Source organism: Boeremia exigua, assembly GCF_020726555.1.
Source record: "Boeremia exigua strain MPI-SDFR-AT-0100 chromosome Unknown C7974scaffold_5, whole genome shotgun sequence".
In the NCBI taxonomy this organism is placed as follows: domain Eukaryota; kingdom Fungi; phylum Ascomycota; class Dothideomycetes; order Pleosporales; family Didymellaceae; genus Boeremia; species Boeremia exigua.
In genome coordinates, this window is record NW_025763522.1 from 887,094 (window position 1) to 902,959 (window position 15,866).

Below are 15,866 nucleotides of genomic sequence, written 5' to 3' on the forward strand. Positions count from 1 at the left end.
TGTCAGAATAGGTAACGCAGTGTAACTCTAGTAAGCTCAGCATGCGGGGCGAAGTTGGGCGGCTGCATACCCCGCTAGGAACACCTATGGACGAGGAGGCTGAGCTTGACACGAACAGGTAACGGCGCGGCGCGGGTATTTGTACTGACCATGCGCCTGTGTCTTGTCCAGTTTGGCTTCCTTGCCTTTTCTTCCTCTCGAGATTCTTCAGCTCCTGTACTTGGGCTGTTGACGCGCTGGTCGCCCTAATAAGAACCGCCTCTGTCAAGCTTCACTAGAGTACAATGTCTGGATACGGCAGCCCACCACCAGGTGGTAACTTTTACCCTCGTGAGTGTCGCGTGTTTGTTTGAGAAGGCACCAGCTGACTGGCTACAGCACCACCGGAGAAGGGCGGATATGGTGCGCCACTCACTTTGGCCGATGCGAACTGTCACTGATACGCGACAGAACAACAGGGTCAACAGCAGTACTTTGCGCCTCCGCCAGGAGGCCAATCCTACCCTCCGCCGCCGACGTCGCCTCCTGCTGCGCAACAACAGCAGCCACAGCACTACCCTCCACCCCCGGGTGGCCAGCAACAACACTATGCGCCGCCGCCTGACCACTCGCAGCAGCAGCAACAGCAGCAACACTTCCCGCCGCCTGGCAGCGCGCCTCCTCAGCACCAACCACAACAGCAGCAGCAGCATCAGCCTCCACAGCAGCAATTCTCTGAGAAAGGGCCCCTAAATAGCTATGGCACACCCGCGCCCACTCAGAGCCCTCTGCAACACCCAGGCATGCCGCCCCAGCAGGCGAGCCAGCAGCAAATGCAACAACAGCAAGTCCAGGCCTCCCAGCCCGCATTTGCGGGCGCCGGAACCACACAAGCAGACGACGTGGGCACCTTTAACGGCGGCAGCTACCGCGTGAGCCACCGCAACACAAACACCATTCTCACAGTGCAGCTCGCAATCGGGTGCCCCTTCACCGCAAAGCCCGGTACGCCCCCTACTCTCCCTTACAGTCCAAACCCCAATTTTAAACGCAGCCTCGAACTGACTCTCTCCAGGCGCCATGATCGCAATGACCCCCACGATAACCCTCAAGGGCACGATGAAGTTCTCGCTCAAGAAAGCGCTCATCGGCGGCGACATGTCCAAGTCGACGTACACGGGACCCGGCGAGCTGCTGCTGGCGCCCGCGTCCATCGGCGACATCACCATCATCAAGCTCGGGGGCCACGAGCAGTGGAGCGTCGGCAAGGACGCGTTTCTGGCGTGCACCCAGGGCATCGTCACTGAGTACAAGAGCCAGGGCGTCACGAAGGCCATGTTCTCGGGCGAGGGGCTGTTCGTGTATAAGATCTCCGGCCAGGGCATTCTGTGGTGTACGAGCTTTGGCGCGATTATCAGGAAGGATGTAAGTTGCGTCCCGTTTTGCCGTTACTGATGGCATCGTCGATGTTGGAGTGTGAGTACTTAAGCTAATACATCACAGCTCCAAAAGGACGAGAAGTACATCATTGATAACGGTCACCTCGTCGCGTGGAACTGCAAGTACGTGCTCGAGCGTGTCGCGTCGGGCGGCATTGTGTCGAATATGATGGCGGGCGAGGGCCTGGTGTGCAAGTTCACAGGCCCCGGGACGGTGTTCATGCAGACAAGGAATGCGCAGGCTTTTGCGGCGTGGTTGGCGTCGAATTCGGCGAATGCGGCCATGTAATGGCGGTTTCGTTGTTCAACACCATTGTTTGTACAGATTGTTTCTATTCATCATACCCTCCTGGTCGACACACTATACGCATCTCGAAACTCGCAACGACTTGTCTTCTGATACCCTGCAGTCTTTGGTCTGGGTGTGGACTTCAGCTGATCGACGCGTACCTAGCGCGTTTGGTCCTGACATCATCAGCTCCACCAAAAATCATCCCATCATCGACAACTTGCGAGCCGCATCGCAAAGTGACACATGCATCGGCATTGGTACCTGCATATGGGCGTGTTTGACAAAACATAACATCACCATGTCGTCGGTGCTATATTTCAATCCAATTTCCATATCCACTGTTTCTTTCCCATTAAACAGTGACTGACCACAACAAATCCTTCATTGCCCTTCAAATACTCCCATACTCATTCGAGAAGCTAACCCCCTGACATCTCTTTCTCCAAAATCTCATCATAATGTCTTTCCTCCTTCGATCCTCCCGCCTCACGGCACCCGCACTCGCCCGCTTCACCACGCCCGTCTCCCAACGCGCCTTCAGCACAACCCTCCGAGCAGCTGTCGCCATCGACTCCACCATCCTCTCCCAGATCACCGCTGCGGAAAAGACGCTCACCAACAAGGACGGGCCCACGCCCAACGGCCCCACAGCCCGCGCCCAGAAGCACGTCGGCCAGCAGCTCACCGCCCAGATCATCAGCGAGATCACCGACGCCGAGAGGGAGATCACTGGCTCGGACCAGCCAGCCAAGGGCGGCCCGACGGCGGTTGCGCAGAGCATACTGACGAGCGAGGGGGGTGTTGGGGGGAACAACAATGCCAACAACAATGCCAACTCCAACAACAACTCAAGCCCAAGCTCCACCAACAACACCCAACACACCGGCACCCTCGACTCCTCCACCCTTCACGAAATCACCAAAGCCGAATCCAAAATCACCGGCCAAACAGAGCCCGTGGCAGGCGGCCCCACCGCGCGCGCCCAGCAGCACGCCAACGAGCCCATTACCAGCCAGGCGCTGCACGACATCACCGAGGGCGAGAAGAAGGTCACGGGCGGCGAGCGGGTGAAGGGCGGGCCGACGGCGGCGGCGCAGAGCGAGTTGGGTAAGAGCCGGAACTAGGGTGTTAAGGGTGTATGATATGTTGGATTGAGGAAGTTGGTGTATGATATGAGAGCGCAGTGATTCGATGGCGTGATGGGGTTGATGTAAGCAAGTGGTTGTTTTTACGCTGAGTATGGTGGCTACGGCATAGGCGCCCTGTGATGAGGTGAAGTTGGATGCAACTCGAAAACCTAGGTACCGCAATCAACACATTACAGCCTTTGATCAGTCGAAACCCCTTGTTGCCCAAGCCTCCCCTTTTCGACCTCCGTATCCTCGGAGTGTTCCTCCTACGCGCCCTCCTGCGGTGCAAATACTGGCCTGGGTCCCGGCACAATATCCAAGTGCGACACGCTGTTAATAAACCACCCGTCTTCAGGGCCCTGCGCCATTTTGTTCTCCGCAGCGAAGAAGTCATGCGGGAAACCTATCTCAAAGCCATACGCATTATCAATCTTCTCGAGCTCTTCGGCATCGAGCCGCAGGCCGAGCGCTTCGATATTGCCCTTGAGGTGCTCCACCTTCCTGCCTCCCACAATGGGGTACACATACGGAGACCTGGGCTGTTAGTCGGGGTGCTGCGTCGCCTCGGGAACGGAACCATGGGCTCACTTGTGCATGACATACGCCAGCGCCACACTGGTCACCAGCGTGTCCCGCTTCTCCGCAATCTCCTCCAGCACGAGCGACACCTGCTCTTCCTTCCCCGTGAAAGCAATCTTCACGAAGTGCGTTCGGCCCTCGCTGACCGCCCGCTGCGCGCGCGTCTTGAACCGGCCGCCGCCTAGCGCGCCCCAGGGCGCGAGCGCCATGCCCTCGCTCAGGCACATGGGGATGATGTCGCGCTCGAAGTCGCGGCACGCGGCGGACCAGCGGCCCTGGTAGATGCTGAACGGGCGCAGGCCGTGCTGGCGCGCGTAGGCGTTGGCTTTGACGACGATCCAGGCTGGGGTGTCGCTGACGCCGAGGTAGAGGACTTTGCGCGCGGTGCAGAGGTCGTTGAGGGTGTGCATGAGCTCGGGGATGGACGTGGTGTGGTCCCAGAAGTGGACGTAGTACTGGTGCTTGGTTACTGAAAGTCAGGTGAGAGGCGAGAGGATGTGTATTACGATGTCAAGGTACGTGGTACGCAAGCTCTTGAGCGAGCGCTCGATGGAAGTGTGGATGTTCTTCGCGCTGTTTCCACTGTAGTTGTCTTTGATAACGCCGTGTTGGGCGAACTTGCCCTCCTTCTGCCTCTGCTCTGCAACACTCTGGACGCCGGTGAACTTGGTTGCGATGACCATCTCGTCTCGTCGGCCTCGATCCTCCATCCACTCGCCTAACCACTGCTCGCTCTCTCCAAGCTGGTAGTTGACCGCCGTGTCAATGAAGTTGCCCCCTTGCTCGTAGAAATAGTCCAACATTTCGAACGCTGTCTCCTTCGTGCACTCGCCGAGTGTTTCCTTCCACGCATTACCAAAGTTCATCGCACCAAGACATAGCGGGGAGACGCGAACACCGGCGGTCGGAGATAGGATGCGGTGACGGTCGAGCAGTGACTTTGGGGCCTTGAGTGTGGAAGACATATTGACAGGGAAGCAATCGAGTGTGAACTCTTAGTTGCAGGACGAGGTCTTTGCAAATCTGGCACTGCGAGCTTTTAAGCTTCTTACCCATCTCACTGCGAGGCAACCTGATCCTGCCATTGCATTTACTGAACAAGAAGGTAGCTCTCAGATCACAAGCTTTACAAGACTAGCGCCGGTGCAGACCATCGGGTCACTGCACAGTTCGCGCGATGTTAACGGTAAGTCCGCAAACTCCGCGCATTAAATGCGTGCCGATGATTGTGGGGTTGCGACAATGATAGGACACGGTTCATGCGATCCCGTAGCAATGTCAGAAAGTAATGTTCTAGTGCTGTCAGAAAGCGATACCGTAGTACTGTTCAAAGCGATACTGTAGTGCTTGTCAGAAAAATTGTGGGGAAAATGCTTGTGCTATCTACACTGCTACCATCAGCGTGGTACCGATATATTGAAACATACCTAGGTATCAGTTGAAGTGTGTCATCATGACCAGGTACTCATAAAGCCTGGGGAGAGTCCAACGACAACCCCACAACAAAGTAATACCACGCAGGTCGGCTCGTCCATGTGCAACCGTTTCCTCCCTGTTTTAATCACGGACTACGTATGACAGGTTTGAAGCCCGTAGAAGGTCTTCATATCTGTAGATCCAAGAGAAACACCAATGGCCAATAACACTGAACAAATGTATACCGCGGACTGATTTCATACGGCTATTTGAGCCATTGGTATGGTAATGCAATGTCATTTATAACTCCGGGTTTGAATCTAAGAATCAGTCAGCAAAGATTCAAAGTTTGATCATCAAGATTCCTTACTGTCAAACGCCTTCCCCTCGTCACGAACCAAGTCGGGGATTGTTGCCTCAAGCGACGCTCCAGTTGGCTTCCAACCAAGGTTCTTCTGAGCACTCGATGATCTCGTGCGAGCATTGGTACCCCACAAGACCGACGCATGACCGCTGAGCGTGTCAGCCTTCTCTGCGTCGATCGTCTCGAGGCGATCGCTAGACTCGATAAGGCCTTGCTTATGTGCTTCTTTTGTGATAATGGCACTCAGATCCCCGAAAGCCTTCTTTGTAAGTGAGAGATCTCACAGTATCAGTAGGAAGACTTACAAGCTCGCCATTTTCGACGTTGAAAATGCCGTCCTGGTTCCAAAAGCCATCCTTACCGTCTTTTGCGGCACCCACCAACAGAGAAACCAAGCCAGAGAGATCGTGAACGTGGATATTACTCCATATGTTCTTGCCCTCGTTTAGCTTGAAGCCGTGACCAAGCTTCAGGGTGGCTTTTGCAATCTCTGGTGCCTGAACACTTCTCTGATTGACCGGACCTCTACCCACACCGTAGATGAGTGGCCCTACAATCAATGCAGTCTTGACTGACGAAGGTGTCTGTGAAACGATGATGTTCTCGACAACGCGCTTGGGGTTGTTCCGGATGACAGATAAGATCTTCTCTTGATCCTTGAGGTCATCGTAGACATCCTCAGTTGCTTTGCCAAAACGGCCCGAGCCAATCTCATCGGCTGCATAGACAGTCGCCCCCGAAATTTGAATCCAGTAAGCAGGCTTCTTTGTCTCGTTATGCCGTGCCTGCAGGCCTTCCGCAATCGCCTTTGCACTCGCTGCGTGTCCGGTAGCAGCAAAGTCTTGACAAGTTAGTAGGGATAAAGTTCATCGATGAACGAGACTTACTCAAGACGATGTCTGAAGCCTTGGATTGTTCTCTGATTAATTCGGTATCGTCTAGATCGCCCAAGATAGTCTTGAAATCTGGGTAGGCGAACTGCACTTGCTGTGCCTTGCCGGCGTCCCGCACCAGCGAGGTTATGTGCAGGCCGGAATGTCCAGCGCGTGCCAGAGTGTGAAGGATATCTCCGCCGATAAAGCTATCATTCATCAGTCAGAACAATAGTCAGTAAGAGTTCATCTTACCCAGTAGCTCCGGTAAGCAAGATTCGGGCCATGGTTTAGGTTGTGTGTTCGGTGAATTGAGCTGCTTGATCAGTTGTTGTGAATGATGTTATGCTCTCAATTGATGGTTGGCTTCATACTAAGTACTTTGCAGGGACCCAATTGGTAAGCTTGACCTCAGTCTCAGATGATAAATCATGAAGTTGGAAGGGCGCGTGTTGTTTAGGGCGACCGGAGTCTCCTGCCTTATGCGGTCTAGCTCGACCCCGCAGGACCTGACTTTCACCAATGAACATAGGTGAGGTCAGATGTTCTAGTAACTAGACAAAATTTCGTGATATTTCTTCAGATGGGGACACGAACAGGATTAGATCACTCCTTCCTCAATAAGTCGTTTGTCATACCTGGATGACGTCAACACCATGCCGGCCAGCAAGAGTCGCGGAGGGACAACCAAGAAACGTACACACAATCTCGGTGGTTGCGCAACATGTAGACGCCGACATGTCAAGTGCGATCAAGCTCGTCCTGCCTGTGCGACATGCCGCAAAGCCAAACTCGACTGCGGCGGTTTCCCCTCACAGATTCGATGGGCATCTATGTCTTACGGACCATCTAGGCCAACTGAAGCGCCGGAGGAGAACACCACATTGCCTAATGTGAGTAAAAATAGTACGTCAAAGGAATGCCAGCTGTGTTCACAAAGTGTACACTGACACTGACACTGACGCAGCTGGAGGGTCCCAGGCTGAAGTCAGTTTGACCAAAGACCAAAATCTTCCTGTGTCTGATTCAGTATCGTCAAACAATGGCCCACATGCAATTCAACAAGATGGACAAGACAGCAGACTTATTCCAAGTCCAGCTTCGCTGAGCATAGGGACCGACAGCATGTCACTGGCCGTAGACTCAGAAAGTGCATCGTTTTTGCCCCAAGAGCCGAATCTTTTAAACCACTCCTCTGTCGGGTCCTTGTCAGATCTTGAGTCACTGTTCGAATCCTCCAATGGTCTTATCTGGAACGACTTGTTTGACACCACCTTTGACATGTCGATGCCTCTCATTCAGGACCAGCTTTACGACCCGACTTACAGTGACCCCTTGAGCCTTCTTGCGCACGCAGCGCATCAGCCACAAAGCTACGGTCGTGAAAGTCAGTCCCTTGACTATGCTTCAATTTCGAATCAATCCTATGAGAAGCAGAACACGTCTGCGATGAACAGATCATTCGATCCTCAGGATACACCTCATGCTCTGACGGACCTTGAGGAAGCACAGGTGCTGAAGGACGCCCATTATTTGCTTAAGCACTTCCGGGATACCCTGATCCCACAATTTGGTCCGCTACCGATGAGCTGCAAGTCACCCTGGGAGACGCTTATGTGGAATAACGCTGTACAGACTCACGCTGAGTTGACATGGCTTCAGGGCTCTAACGTTAAGCACGCTAACAAGGCGAATCTGTTTGCACTGTTGGGTTGCTCCGCTCACATAGTCGCAAAAGCGCCGCCAGTAACATTGGAGTTAGACCCTGTCAGAGGAATGCAGATCCTTGAGTATGCTTCCAAGCGAGCGAAGAGACATATGCAAGAATCTCTGAGGCTAGAGACCGCCGGTGACTGTAAGGCAAAGTACAAAGACCAATTGATGGCTATCTTCAGCCTCATCGCTCTCGCCGTGAGTCAGCTTGGATGAAATTCATTTCGCAAGTGAGCTAACTTCACTCAGACAGAAACCGGAAACGCGGCAGATGCTAGATGCTACTTAATTGACGCCGAACGTCTCGTAAGGCTGCGAGGAATAACAAAGCAAAAGACCTCGCGCAGGGCACGGCTCCTACACCATGTTTACACCTGGCAGCGCATTATCGGAGAGAGCACATTTGTTCTGCACGATCACAAAAACTCTTTGCTACAGAGTAAGATCGAGCGGACATTTCGAGATCACGCCCGCACTCCGACCATTGGTTCATGTGCAACAAACCAGTATGGCAGTACATCGCACGAGAATTCCCAATTGGACGATTTCCTTCGCATACGATCTCACGGTACAGATAGCGACGATGACGCGGAAACACAGAAGGACAACGAGACAGGACTCCGCGACATTCATCTGGAGGATGCTCGTCCGTGGTCAAACACCCTCTACATGGACATATACGGTATACCTGAGATCTGGTTGAGTTACGTATCGCAGACCACAAGAGTAGCCAACATCATGGACTATCTCGACGAAACTTCGGTACAACCGACAAGAACGTTTCAGGAGTGCCTGCAGAGAAAGACGACACAGCTTGAAAATCGGATATGCACTCTCTCCGCGCAATACAGCAACCCCGGAGAGCAGTCACCACCGCTGAGCAATGGAAGTGGGCTCACGATGCCCAAGCCAACGGTGGCTAGTCGAGCCATGATGCGTGCAATGAGTTCAGCTTTGCTTATTCTCTTTTATCGTCGGATTCGAAAAGTACATCCTTTCATACTGCAGGCACATGTCAATGATGTTATTGCAGCTTTGAAAGACTTCGACCTCGCGCATGACGCTTGCGACAACAAGGCACCCGGAACTCCATGGCCAGCTTTCATTGCGGGCACAGAAGCTATGTCCGTGACAGCGCGAGATTGGCTGATGAGCTGGATGCAGAAGGGCGCAGTCCAATCTGCGTTCAACGGATTTACTGCGTCACAGCAAGTCATGCGCGAGGTGTGGAACCAGCGAGATATAGCCAACAAGAACCTAGAGAAAGACGTGGCTAGTCCGCCTGAGCAGCGATCCACTGGCAGAAAGAGGAAGGACGCCTATTCTTGGGTCGATGTGTTACGAGAGAACAACTCTTGGCTCATGTTATACTGAACATGGTAGGTAAATTCCCTGTCATGAGTTCATGTCATAATTTGGCAGGAAGCTTCAAATTTTCGATGCTATAGATAACACATTTCATAGCTTGGCTAGAACACCGCCATGTTCGAGAACACTCAAATGGTTGCGAGTAATCTCGGCTACCGACCTACACCCGGCCAATGCCATTGTGGACTTGAACTCTTCGAGCAAGATCTTGACAGCAAGCTCAACGCCATCTTGACCTTTGTACTGGGCAGAATTAGTGTATTTTCCACACTTAGGATCTTTCGACTCACCGCAAGACCCCAAATGGCGATTCTGCCGAGCAAACAGAAGTCTGCACCAAGCGCGATGGCCTTGAAGATATCAGAACCCCTCCTTATCCCTCCGTCTACTGCAATCTGGATGTGGCCTTTGGCGATTGGTGCACACTGACGCAAAGAGTCAAGAGTAGCAGGAACGCCGTCTAGCTGACGTCCGCCATGGTTTGAGATGACAACGCCGTCCACCCCTGCCGCTATCGCCTGCTCCACATCTTCTGGCGAAGAAATTCCCTTGAGCCATATCTGCATCTTGGTATTTTCTTTCAGCCAAGGGATGATTTCGTCCCACTCCAGGGTATCATCGAAAGCTTGGGGACCGTTGTTCTTGCCATCCGGTGCGCCAAATTCATCCTGTCCCTCCGACAACAGATTGGGAAATGACATCCCTTCGGGCAATGTGAAGTTGGAACGCATTTCGCCTAAGCGGCGACCAAGGATTGGCACATCGACTGAAAGGAAAAGCGCCCGATAACCTGCACCTACAAACAATTAGCGCTGTTCTGCAGAGCTTGAGTTCTTATTACTCACTTTCGGCTCTCTTCAGCAGTTGCTTTGTGATATTTCTATCCTTCACGATACACATCTGCATCATGTATGGGTTTCCGTTTCCCTGTGCAATGACATCCTCCAATGATGTTGTGGAATACGAGGATAGGGTCATCGGTATGTTCATTGTTGCTGCTGCTCTCGATGTAGCAGTCTCTCCGTCTTTGTGCGCGAGGCAATGCATCGCACTTGGGCTGAAACCGCAAGGAAATGTAATCCTCCTGCCAAAGACCGTGACGCTCGTGTCTACGTTGGAAACGTTCCTCAAGATGCGAGGACGAATTTTGTATCTGTCGTATGCTGTGACGTTCTCCCGAAGCCTGAAGTTGCTCAGTCAGCCACAGCACATCCTGCTCACTGACATTGTGCATACGATATCATGTCCATAGCACCACCATTGTAGTATTCCCGGAAAGCGTCGGAGAGATTCTCTGATCCATAACGCTCAAGGTCACGGATCGAAAAGACGAGAGGATCAAGTGCTGGCGGGCGATTGGCCATTCTATATCTCAAACGTGGAGGTCGCTTCTTGGAGGTCTTCAGAGGGGGATGATGTTGGACCAAAGTGTACAGATGAGGACCAGAACGTGTCCAGGACTCTGGGGAGTAAATACCCTGAGCTATTCCGCTATATTCTGCTAGCAGTCAAGCTCTCCACATTCAACTTCATAGTGGATACGTAGGTGTGGACTAGGGTTGGGAGCATGACCTAGCTACGGAGCGATTAGATATTCTTCTGCGGAGAAGGATACTGATTAAAGTGTGGCGTTCTTGACGGCCCCTCTCCCCGCAATCTATATGCAACGACGCGTCTCGGAAGTCAACGCGCATGCATAATCTGATAGTCTTACACCACACTTACCTAGTTAGGAAGGCATTTCCTAAACCGACCAACCGCTATCGGAATGCTCCCTGTATACTCCGCGACCCCTCTGAAGATGAAAGAGCTCTTTAATATGCTGGTAAGAATTCTTTGAGCTCTGTTGGTGTAGACTTCCGCCATCACTTTTCAACACCTCTTCTTCTATCCTACGTCTTCAAGCTTTCTTCTTCAGAATGGCACCTCAAGAGCTGAAAGGCATTCTCGTCGCTCTCATCACTCCATTTACCGACGATGGCACCAAAGTCCATGAGGGGCGCCTTGAGCAACACATCAATCGCATGATCGATGCTGGCGTACACGGTCTCGTCCCTGGAGGCACAACAGGCGAATTCACAGCCATGACACTGGATGAGAGGAAACAGGTCACGGAACTGTGTGTCAAATATTCGGCAGGCCGTGTTCCTGTCGTTGCAGGTGCAGGAGCACTTTCCACCAAAGACTGCATCGAACTTGCCGTGCACGCCGCCAAAGTCGGTGCGGCAGCTACCATGATCGTCCCTCCTTTCTACGACCCTGTCAACTACGAGCAGTTCCGCGAACTCTGCAAGGAGATCTACGAAGAATCCAAGATCCCTATCGTCTACTACAACATCCCTTCTGCGAGCGGCCTCACGCTATCACCATCTGAAATGGCCTCTTTGAAGGACGTTGGTGTACACTACCTGAAAGATACATCTGGAAATGCGCCCGCGCTCACAGAGCTACTCTTCGAGCTCGATGACCAGATTACTGCCTTCAATGGATGGGACACTCTCACATTCTACGGCCTTGCTGCCGGTGCGAAGGGCTCAGTATGGGGCGCGACCAACGTCATCCCCGAGCTATCTGTCGAGCTCTGGAACGCTGTTGCCGTCGAGAATGACATTGTAAAGGGCCGCGAATTGTGGAGGAAGATATTCCCCGTGTGCAAGTTTCTGGAGTCGTACAACTACCCGTCTGCGATCAAGACAGGTATGGAGCTGCGAGGATGGGAAACTGGGGGTTTGAGGAAGCCTTTCAAGCTACTGGGGCAGAAGCAGACAGACGAGCTTGCGCAGATAATCAAAGCTTCAGGTTCGCAGGTCCAGAAAGCCCAATGGCTGTCAAATGGCGCTTAGACGATCCAGGAGTGGTCTAAAAAATAGGATAACGCGTTATATGGACAATCAATATTGCAAGACAATCTTGGCTTTGGTCAAATTATGATGGTGTAGTGCAAATGGAATCAAGATATCTCCAGATCGTATGACATTACGATCTTTTTAGGTCGCGTCAGGAACCAGTGCCATACGATCAATGAATCGAAACAGTGAAAGCATTTCATTATATCATCACAAGTTTAACCTATATTAGATATTGACCAAGAAGCACGACACAGGGTAGAATCTGTAGGCCAATGCCGACTCTCGCAAGGTTTCATGTAGTGCTCGAAAATTCGTCTAGTTGGCCTGCTCGTATAGGATCATATCTATAGCCTGTTTCCCATGTTGATGTGTACCGCCTTGATCTGAGAGTAAGCCTCCAAGCCTGCCTCTCCCAGCTCACGCCCAACACCTGACTGTTTGACACCACCAAACGGCACGCGGTAATCACAATCCTGACTGCTGTTCACCCAGACCATCCCAGAGTCAATCTCTGATGCAACTCTGTGCGCCCTCTCAAGATCCCTCGTGAAGACGGCGGCGCCGAGCCCGTAGATCGTGTCATTGGCCATCTCGATAGCCTCGTCTTCGTTCTTGAAAGTAGCGATGACAACAAAGGGTCCGAAAACCTCTTCGCGATAGATACGCATGCTCGACGACACGCCAGTGAAAACTGTGGGCTTGATGTAGTATCCGTCTCCACTGCGGGCTTCTCCACCCTCAACGAGGTTGGCACCTTCTTGTTTGCCGATGTCGACGTATGAGAGGATGCGCTCGTATTGTTGCTTGGTGACCTGGGGGCCTTGGAAAGTGTCTGAGCTCCATTGGTCGCCAATGACAGAGACTTCAGAGACCTGCTTGCGGAACTTCTCAACGAATGAGTCGAATATGGACTCCTGTACCAAGATGCGAGATGTAGCTGTGCATATTTGGCCTTGGTTTGACATAATGCCGTAGTGGGACCACTTGACTGCTTGCTCCATATCTGCGTCATCGAAAACAAGCAGTGGCGACTTGCCTCCAGTCTCAAGCGTGATATTTTTCAGTCCAATAGCAGCCATCTTCATGATCTGAGTAGCTGTGGCTGTCGAACCTGTGAATGCAACCTTGTCGACCAGCGGGTGCTGGACAAGCGCAGAGCCCGCCTCACGTCCAAGACCATTAACAATGTTGACTACACCAGGAGGGAAGCCAGCTTCTTTGATAAGCTTTGCGAACACGAGAATCGATAGTGGCGTCTGCTCTGCTGGCTTCAGAACAACGGTGTTACCGCAAGCCAGAGCAGGACCTAGCTTCCAGCAGGCCATTGACAGAGGATAGTTCCAAGGGATGATCTGTGCAACAACTCCAATCGGCTGACGGACAGTATATGCGAACTTTTGCGGTGTCGTACCTATTGTCTGGCCGTGAAGTTTGTCTGCCCACCCTCCGTAGTAACGGATTGTGTTGAAAGCCTCAGGGAGATCATCGTTGTAGGCTACACTATATGGCTTGCCTGGCTGAATCAGTAACATCTTCTAAGGTTCACAATGGTGACACCTACCGTTGTCCCATGCGTCAATCGTTGCCAGAAGCTCGTGGTTCTTCTCCATCAAGTCTGCAAGTTTTACCATCAACCGCCCACGATCGGTGTTGGGCAACAGCTTCCATTCCGGGCTCTTCAGCGCCTTCTTCGCAGCTTTCACAGCAAGGTCGATGTCATCTGGAGTCGCAGACTGCACCGCCGCAATTTCTTTCTCCGTTGCAGGATCGATTGAGGAAATGGTGTCGTCAGGCTTTGTTGAATCAACAAACTCGTTGTTGATAAATAGACCGGTAGGCTGCTCCCACTCTTGGCCGTTGGGAGCCTTCAGCACGATCGTTTTGGGTGCCATTTCTGCAGTGAGATACCACAATCTGCAAGTACTGTATATGTATGAAAATATTCAGATGAAATGTTTTTCACTGCTGCGCGGAGAGGAATTGTCTGCTATCAAGAGGGACGTCAGGCGGGGCAAGAAGCTTCCCGCGGCTCACAATCGTTTGAGGGACCAGTCCACTCTTGTGACGGAGACCCCTAACCTGTTCATCAAGGTGGCATCAAGCTCGGAAATGCATTGTCTAAGCCGAGTAACTGCATCGGATACGACGATGATCTATGCATGACAACCATAGGCATCGCCTGCTGTGAATGTTGGAATGACGACTGTCGTGCTCGGAAAGGGTTGCCAGACTCGGCTAGTGCCGCTTTCGGCGACCTACTCCTCCCCGGAGCCATATCACCCACTCTAGATTTCGAACTTGTTGGGATCTACCGCGAAATCGCTAGCAGCAGTTGCCAGTCATACGCACTCTGCATGAGGGGATGCTGGGGTTCAAAACCGAGGCCTCGTAGGGGACACCAATGCAAGCTTACAGATATTCAGTTAATGTGAGACCTTCCCCAGGAGGGTAACTATCACCTTTCATGCAGCACGTGAAGCATGGTCATCGAGAGTGAGAGAATAAATCATAAACATTGTGTACAGACATGGTACATATATACGCTTACAGGGTGCTACACAGACAGAATCTATGCTTGGTCGAAGTTTCGGATGGGAGGCATCATACCGAGCCCCTTACCCTCCGACTCCTTCGCCACGCCCTCTGTGTCCGTGACGCCTCCTGCGCTCCTCTCCTTGACATGGCGCCTTAGAAGCGACAGAATCTCGCTGCCCTTCCACCTTTGTGGCACAGGCCTGTACGCCGGCTTAAACGTGCCAACAGTCTGCGCCCACTCGCCGGTGGCAGGCGCGCGTTTCCACTCATCCTTGGGCTCGATATCCTTGCCTTGAGCATTTTGTGTGGCGAGGGTATCAGCGCCACCCTCGGCAGTCTCGTGAGAGGTCGGAGTGGGCTCCTGCGTGGCCCAGTAGTAAATGTCCCAGTCGTTCTCGTCGAGGAAGAGGTCGTATTGCTGGAGGAGCGGCGGTGGCATGGTGCCGAGCTTCGCATCGGCGAAGGTGCTGAGGAGGAGGTCACTTTCTAATGTTCCTCTCTTGCGGCTCTGGTCTGGCAAAAGTCAGCGTTTGTCGTGCCAGAGTGTGAGCTGTGTAGGGGAAATTTCTTGGCAAAAAAGACAACGCAGGGGCAGTGGAACGGACATAGTAATCGTGCACGCATGGTATTCGCATCCTCTCCAGTCCGCCTCAAAGGCTCAACCTTGAACCTGACAAAGGTACAAAGTGAGCACGTATCCTAGCTTGGCTACCCAAATACAAGATGCTGCTTACTTGGCGCCCTCCAACTCTCCAACACCAAGCTCAGCGTTCTTTCCAGTGACCTCCGAGCCCTCGCTGCTCTGAGTTCCACCTGTCATGCGCTGTGTGTTCTCCGGGGAGGCGTCCTTGGGGGTGAAGTTGGGATCCACATTCTTGATGAGCTCAGGCGGGGCCGAATGCTTGCCGACCGAGGGCATCTCATTCGCGATAGTAGAGGTCGAGTTGGTCATGTGAGGGTTGAGGTCCTTCTCCATCTGAAACTTGCGGTATTGCTCAGAGGTGTCGTTGGTGCGCTTGTTCAGAGCTTCGAACTGGTTGGTGCGAGCAGCCGAGATGCTGAAGGAGCGGTAGGTCGAGCGCTGCGCAGCGACAAAAGCGCGCGACGAGCGCATAGCAAGTCTTGAAGAAGCCATTGTGATGTTCGAGCTTCAGAGGGTCCAATTGGGCGATGGGCTGTTGATACGGAAGATTTGGGACAGCCGAGGGAGTCGAAAACGTCATTAGCTTGCTGACTAACAGGACCCTTGCGATCGGTCGGGCAAGTCGATTACTCGTCCAAGTCCGTCCATCAACAGTTGCACATGGTCCACCTCGGTCTTGTACACGTT

General features: G+C 52.7%; 9 protein-coding genes across 9 annotated transcripts; 4 read left to right on the forward strand and 5 right to left on the reverse strand.

Annotated features, from left to right (window-relative positions):
* The first annotated feature begins 164 nt into the window (after positions 1–164).
* Positions 165–1,938, forward strand: C7974DRAFT_167201 (tryptophan RNA-binding attenuator protein-like domain-containing protein). Its single transcript, XM_046136065.1, has 5 exons — positions 165–330; positions 379–402; positions 451–984; positions 1,055–1,404; positions 1,483–1,938. Exons 1-5 carry the CDS (start codon positions 285–287, stop codon positions 1,705–1,707), a joined length of 1,179 nt encoding a protein of 392 aa, XP_045997956.1. The 5' UTR covers positions 165–284; the 3' UTR covers positions 1,708–1,938.
* On the forward strand, positions 1,805–2,970 carry C7974DRAFT_167241 (uncharacterized protein). The gene has a single exon (XM_046136066.1). It carries the CDS (start codon positions 2,169–2,171, stop codon positions 2,832–2,834), a length of 666 nt encoding a protein of 221 aa, XP_045997957.1. The 5' UTR covers positions 1,805–2,168; the 3' UTR covers positions 2,835–2,970.
* Positions 2,971–4,715, reverse strand: C7974DRAFT_452420 (NADP-dependent oxidoreductase domain-containing protein). Its single transcript, XM_046145820.1, has 3 exons — positions 3,926–4,715; positions 3,429–3,874; positions 2,971–3,374 (listed from the first exon to the last, which is right to left on the reverse strand). The coding sequence occupies exons 1-3, from the start codon at positions 4,382–4,384 to the stop codon at positions 3,107–3,109; spliced, it is 1,173 nt and encodes a 390-aa protein (XP_045997958.1). The 5' UTR covers positions 4,385–4,715; the 3' UTR covers positions 2,971–3,106.
* A 47-nt stretch (positions 4,716–4,762) lies between these two features.
* Positions 4,763–6,486, reverse strand: C7974DRAFT_392328 (uncharacterized protein). The gene is made up of 5 exons (XM_046141666.1): positions 6,327–6,486; positions 6,087–6,280; positions 5,505–6,040; positions 5,206–5,458; positions 4,763–5,155 (listed from the first exon to the last, which is right to left on the reverse strand). The coding sequence occupies exons 1-5, from the start codon at positions 6,356–6,358 to the stop codon at positions 5,136–5,138; spliced, it is 1,035 nt and encodes a 344-aa protein (XP_045997959.1). The 5' UTR covers positions 6,359–6,486; the 3' UTR covers positions 4,763–5,135.
* Positions 6,487–6,660: 174 nt separating this feature from the next.
* Positions 6,661–9,231, forward strand: C7974DRAFT_167273 (fungal-specific transcription factor domain-containing protein). Its single transcript, XM_046136067.1, has 3 exons — positions 6,661–6,977; positions 7,039–7,982; positions 8,034–9,231. Exons 1-3 carry the CDS (start codon positions 6,728–6,730, stop codon positions 9,156–9,158), a joined length of 2,319 nt encoding a protein of 772 aa, XP_045997960.1. The 5' UTR covers positions 6,661–6,727; the 3' UTR covers positions 9,159–9,231.
* Positions 9,232–9,242: 11 nt separating this feature from the next.
* On the reverse strand, positions 9,243–10,734 carry C7974DRAFT_423587 (FMN-dependent dehydrogenase; the record flags this gene model as incomplete). Its single annotated transcript, XM_046144390.1, has 4 exons — positions 10,389–10,734; positions 9,998–10,335; positions 9,443–9,948; positions 9,243–9,395 (listed from the first exon to the last, which is right to left on the reverse strand). Exons 1-4 carry the CDS (start codon positions 10,514–10,516, stop codon positions 9,243–9,245), a joined length of 1,125 nt encoding a protein of 374 aa, XP_045997961.1. The 5' UTR covers positions 10,517–10,734.
* A 337-nt stretch (positions 10,735–11,071) lies between these two features.
* C7974DRAFT_452432 (dihydrodipicolinate synthase/N-acetylneuraminate lyase) lies at positions 11,072–11,995 on the forward strand (the record flags this gene model as incomplete). Its single annotated transcript, XM_046145821.1, has 1 exon — positions 11,072–11,995. One exon carries the CDS (start codon positions 11,072–11,074, stop codon positions 11,993–11,995), a length of 924 nt encoding a protein of 307 aa, XP_045997962.1.
* A 249-nt stretch (positions 11,996–12,244) lies between these two features.
* Positions 12,245–14,182, reverse strand: C7974DRAFT_462828 (aldehyde dehydrogenase). The gene is made up of 2 exons (XM_046146215.1): positions 13,563–14,182; positions 12,245–13,514 (listed from the first exon to the last, which is right to left on the reverse strand). The coding sequence occupies exons 1-2, from the start codon at positions 13,891–13,893 to the stop codon at positions 12,346–12,348; spliced, it is 1,500 nt and encodes a 499-aa protein (XP_045997963.1). The 5' UTR covers positions 13,894–14,182; the 3' UTR covers positions 12,245–12,345.
* A 313-nt stretch (positions 14,183–14,495) lies between these two features.
* Positions 14,496–15,713, reverse strand: C7974DRAFT_392336 (TPR repeat protein-like protein). Its single transcript, XM_046141668.1, has 3 exons — positions 15,271–15,713; positions 15,142–15,206; positions 14,496–15,049 (listed from the first exon to the last, which is right to left on the reverse strand). Exons 1-3 carry the CDS (start codon positions 15,669–15,671, stop codon positions 14,571–14,573), a joined length of 945 nt encoding a protein of 314 aa, XP_045997964.1. The 5' UTR covers positions 15,672–15,713; the 3' UTR covers positions 14,496–14,570.
* Positions 15,714–15,866: the final 153 nt, after the last annotated feature.

Excerpts from the sequence above, each read along its gene's own strand:
- C7974DRAFT_167201 (XM_046136065.1), top strand. The coding sequence starts at position 285 with ATGTCTGGATACGGCAGCCCACCACCAGGTGGTAACTTTTACCCTC. Across the intron at positions 331-378 it reads AGGTGGTAACTTTTACCCTC|CACCACCGGAGAAGGGCGGA; the intron begins GTGAGTGTCGCG and ends GACTGGCTACAG. Across the intron at positions 403-450 it reads ACCGGAGAAGGGCGGATATG|AACAACAGGGTCAACAGCAG; the intron begins GTGCGCCACTCA and ends GATACGCGACAG.
- C7974DRAFT_167241 (XM_046136066.1), top strand. The coding sequence starts at position 2,169 with ATGTCTTTCCTCCTTCGATCCTCCCGCCTCACGGCACCCGCACTCGCC.
- C7974DRAFT_452420 (XM_046145820.1), bottom strand. The coding sequence starts at position 4,384 with ATGTCTTCCACACTCAAGGCCCCAAAGTCACTGCTCGACCGTCACCGC. Across the intron at positions 3,875-3,925 it reads GTACCACGTACCTTGACATC|TACTACGTCCACTTCTGGGA; the intron begins GTAATACACATC and ends ACCAAGCACCAG. Across the intron at positions 3,375-3,428 it reads CTGGCGTATGTCATGCACAA|GTCTCCGTATGTGTACCCCA; the intron begins GTGAGCCCATGG and ends CTAACAGCCCAG.
- C7974DRAFT_392328 (XM_046141666.1), bottom strand. The coding sequence starts at position 6,358 with ATGGCCCGAATCTTGCTTACCGGAGCTACTGG. Across the intron at positions 6,041-6,086 it reads GGCTTCAGACATCGTCTTGA|ACTTTGCTGCTACCGGACAC; the intron begins GTAAGTCTCGTT and ends TAACTTGTCAAG. Across the intron at positions 5,156-5,205 it reads CGAGGGGAAGGCGTTTGACA|ATTCAAACCCGGAGTTATAA; the intron begins GTAAGGAATCTT and ends ACTGATTCTTAG.
- C7974DRAFT_167273 (XM_046136067.1), top strand. The coding sequence starts at position 6,728 with ATGCCGGCCAGCAAGAGTCGCGGAGGGACAACCAAGAAACGTACACAC. Across the intron at positions 6,978-7,038 it reads GCCTAATGTGAGTAAAAATA|CTGGAGGGTCCCAGGCTGAA; the intron begins GTACGTCAAAGG and ends ACACTGACGCAG. Across the intron at positions 7,983-8,033 it reads TCAGCCTCATCGCTCTCGCC|ACAGAAACCGGAAACGCGGC; the intron begins GTGAGTCAGCTT and ends AACTTCACTCAG.
- C7974DRAFT_462828 (XM_046146215.1), bottom strand. The coding sequence starts at position 13,893 with ATGGCACCCAAAACGATCGTGCTGAAGGCTCCCAACGGCCAAGAGTGG. Across the intron at positions 13,515-13,562 it reads GATTGACGCATGGGACAACG|GCAAGCCATATAGTGTAGCC; the intron begins GTAGGTGTCACC and ends TGATTCAGCCAG.
- C7974DRAFT_392336 (XM_046141668.1), bottom strand. The coding sequence starts at position 15,671 with ATGGCTTCTTCAAGACTTGCTATGCGCTCGTCGCGCGCTTTTGTCGCT. Across the intron at positions 15,207-15,270 it reads GGAGAGTTGGAGGGCGCCAA|GTTCAAGGTTGAGCCTTTGA; the intron begins GTAAGCAGCATC and ends TACCTTTGTCAG. Across the intron at positions 15,050-15,141 it reads CATGCGTGCACGATTACTAT|ACCAGAGCCGCAAGAGAGGA; the intron begins GTCCGTTCCACT and ends GACTTTTGCCAG.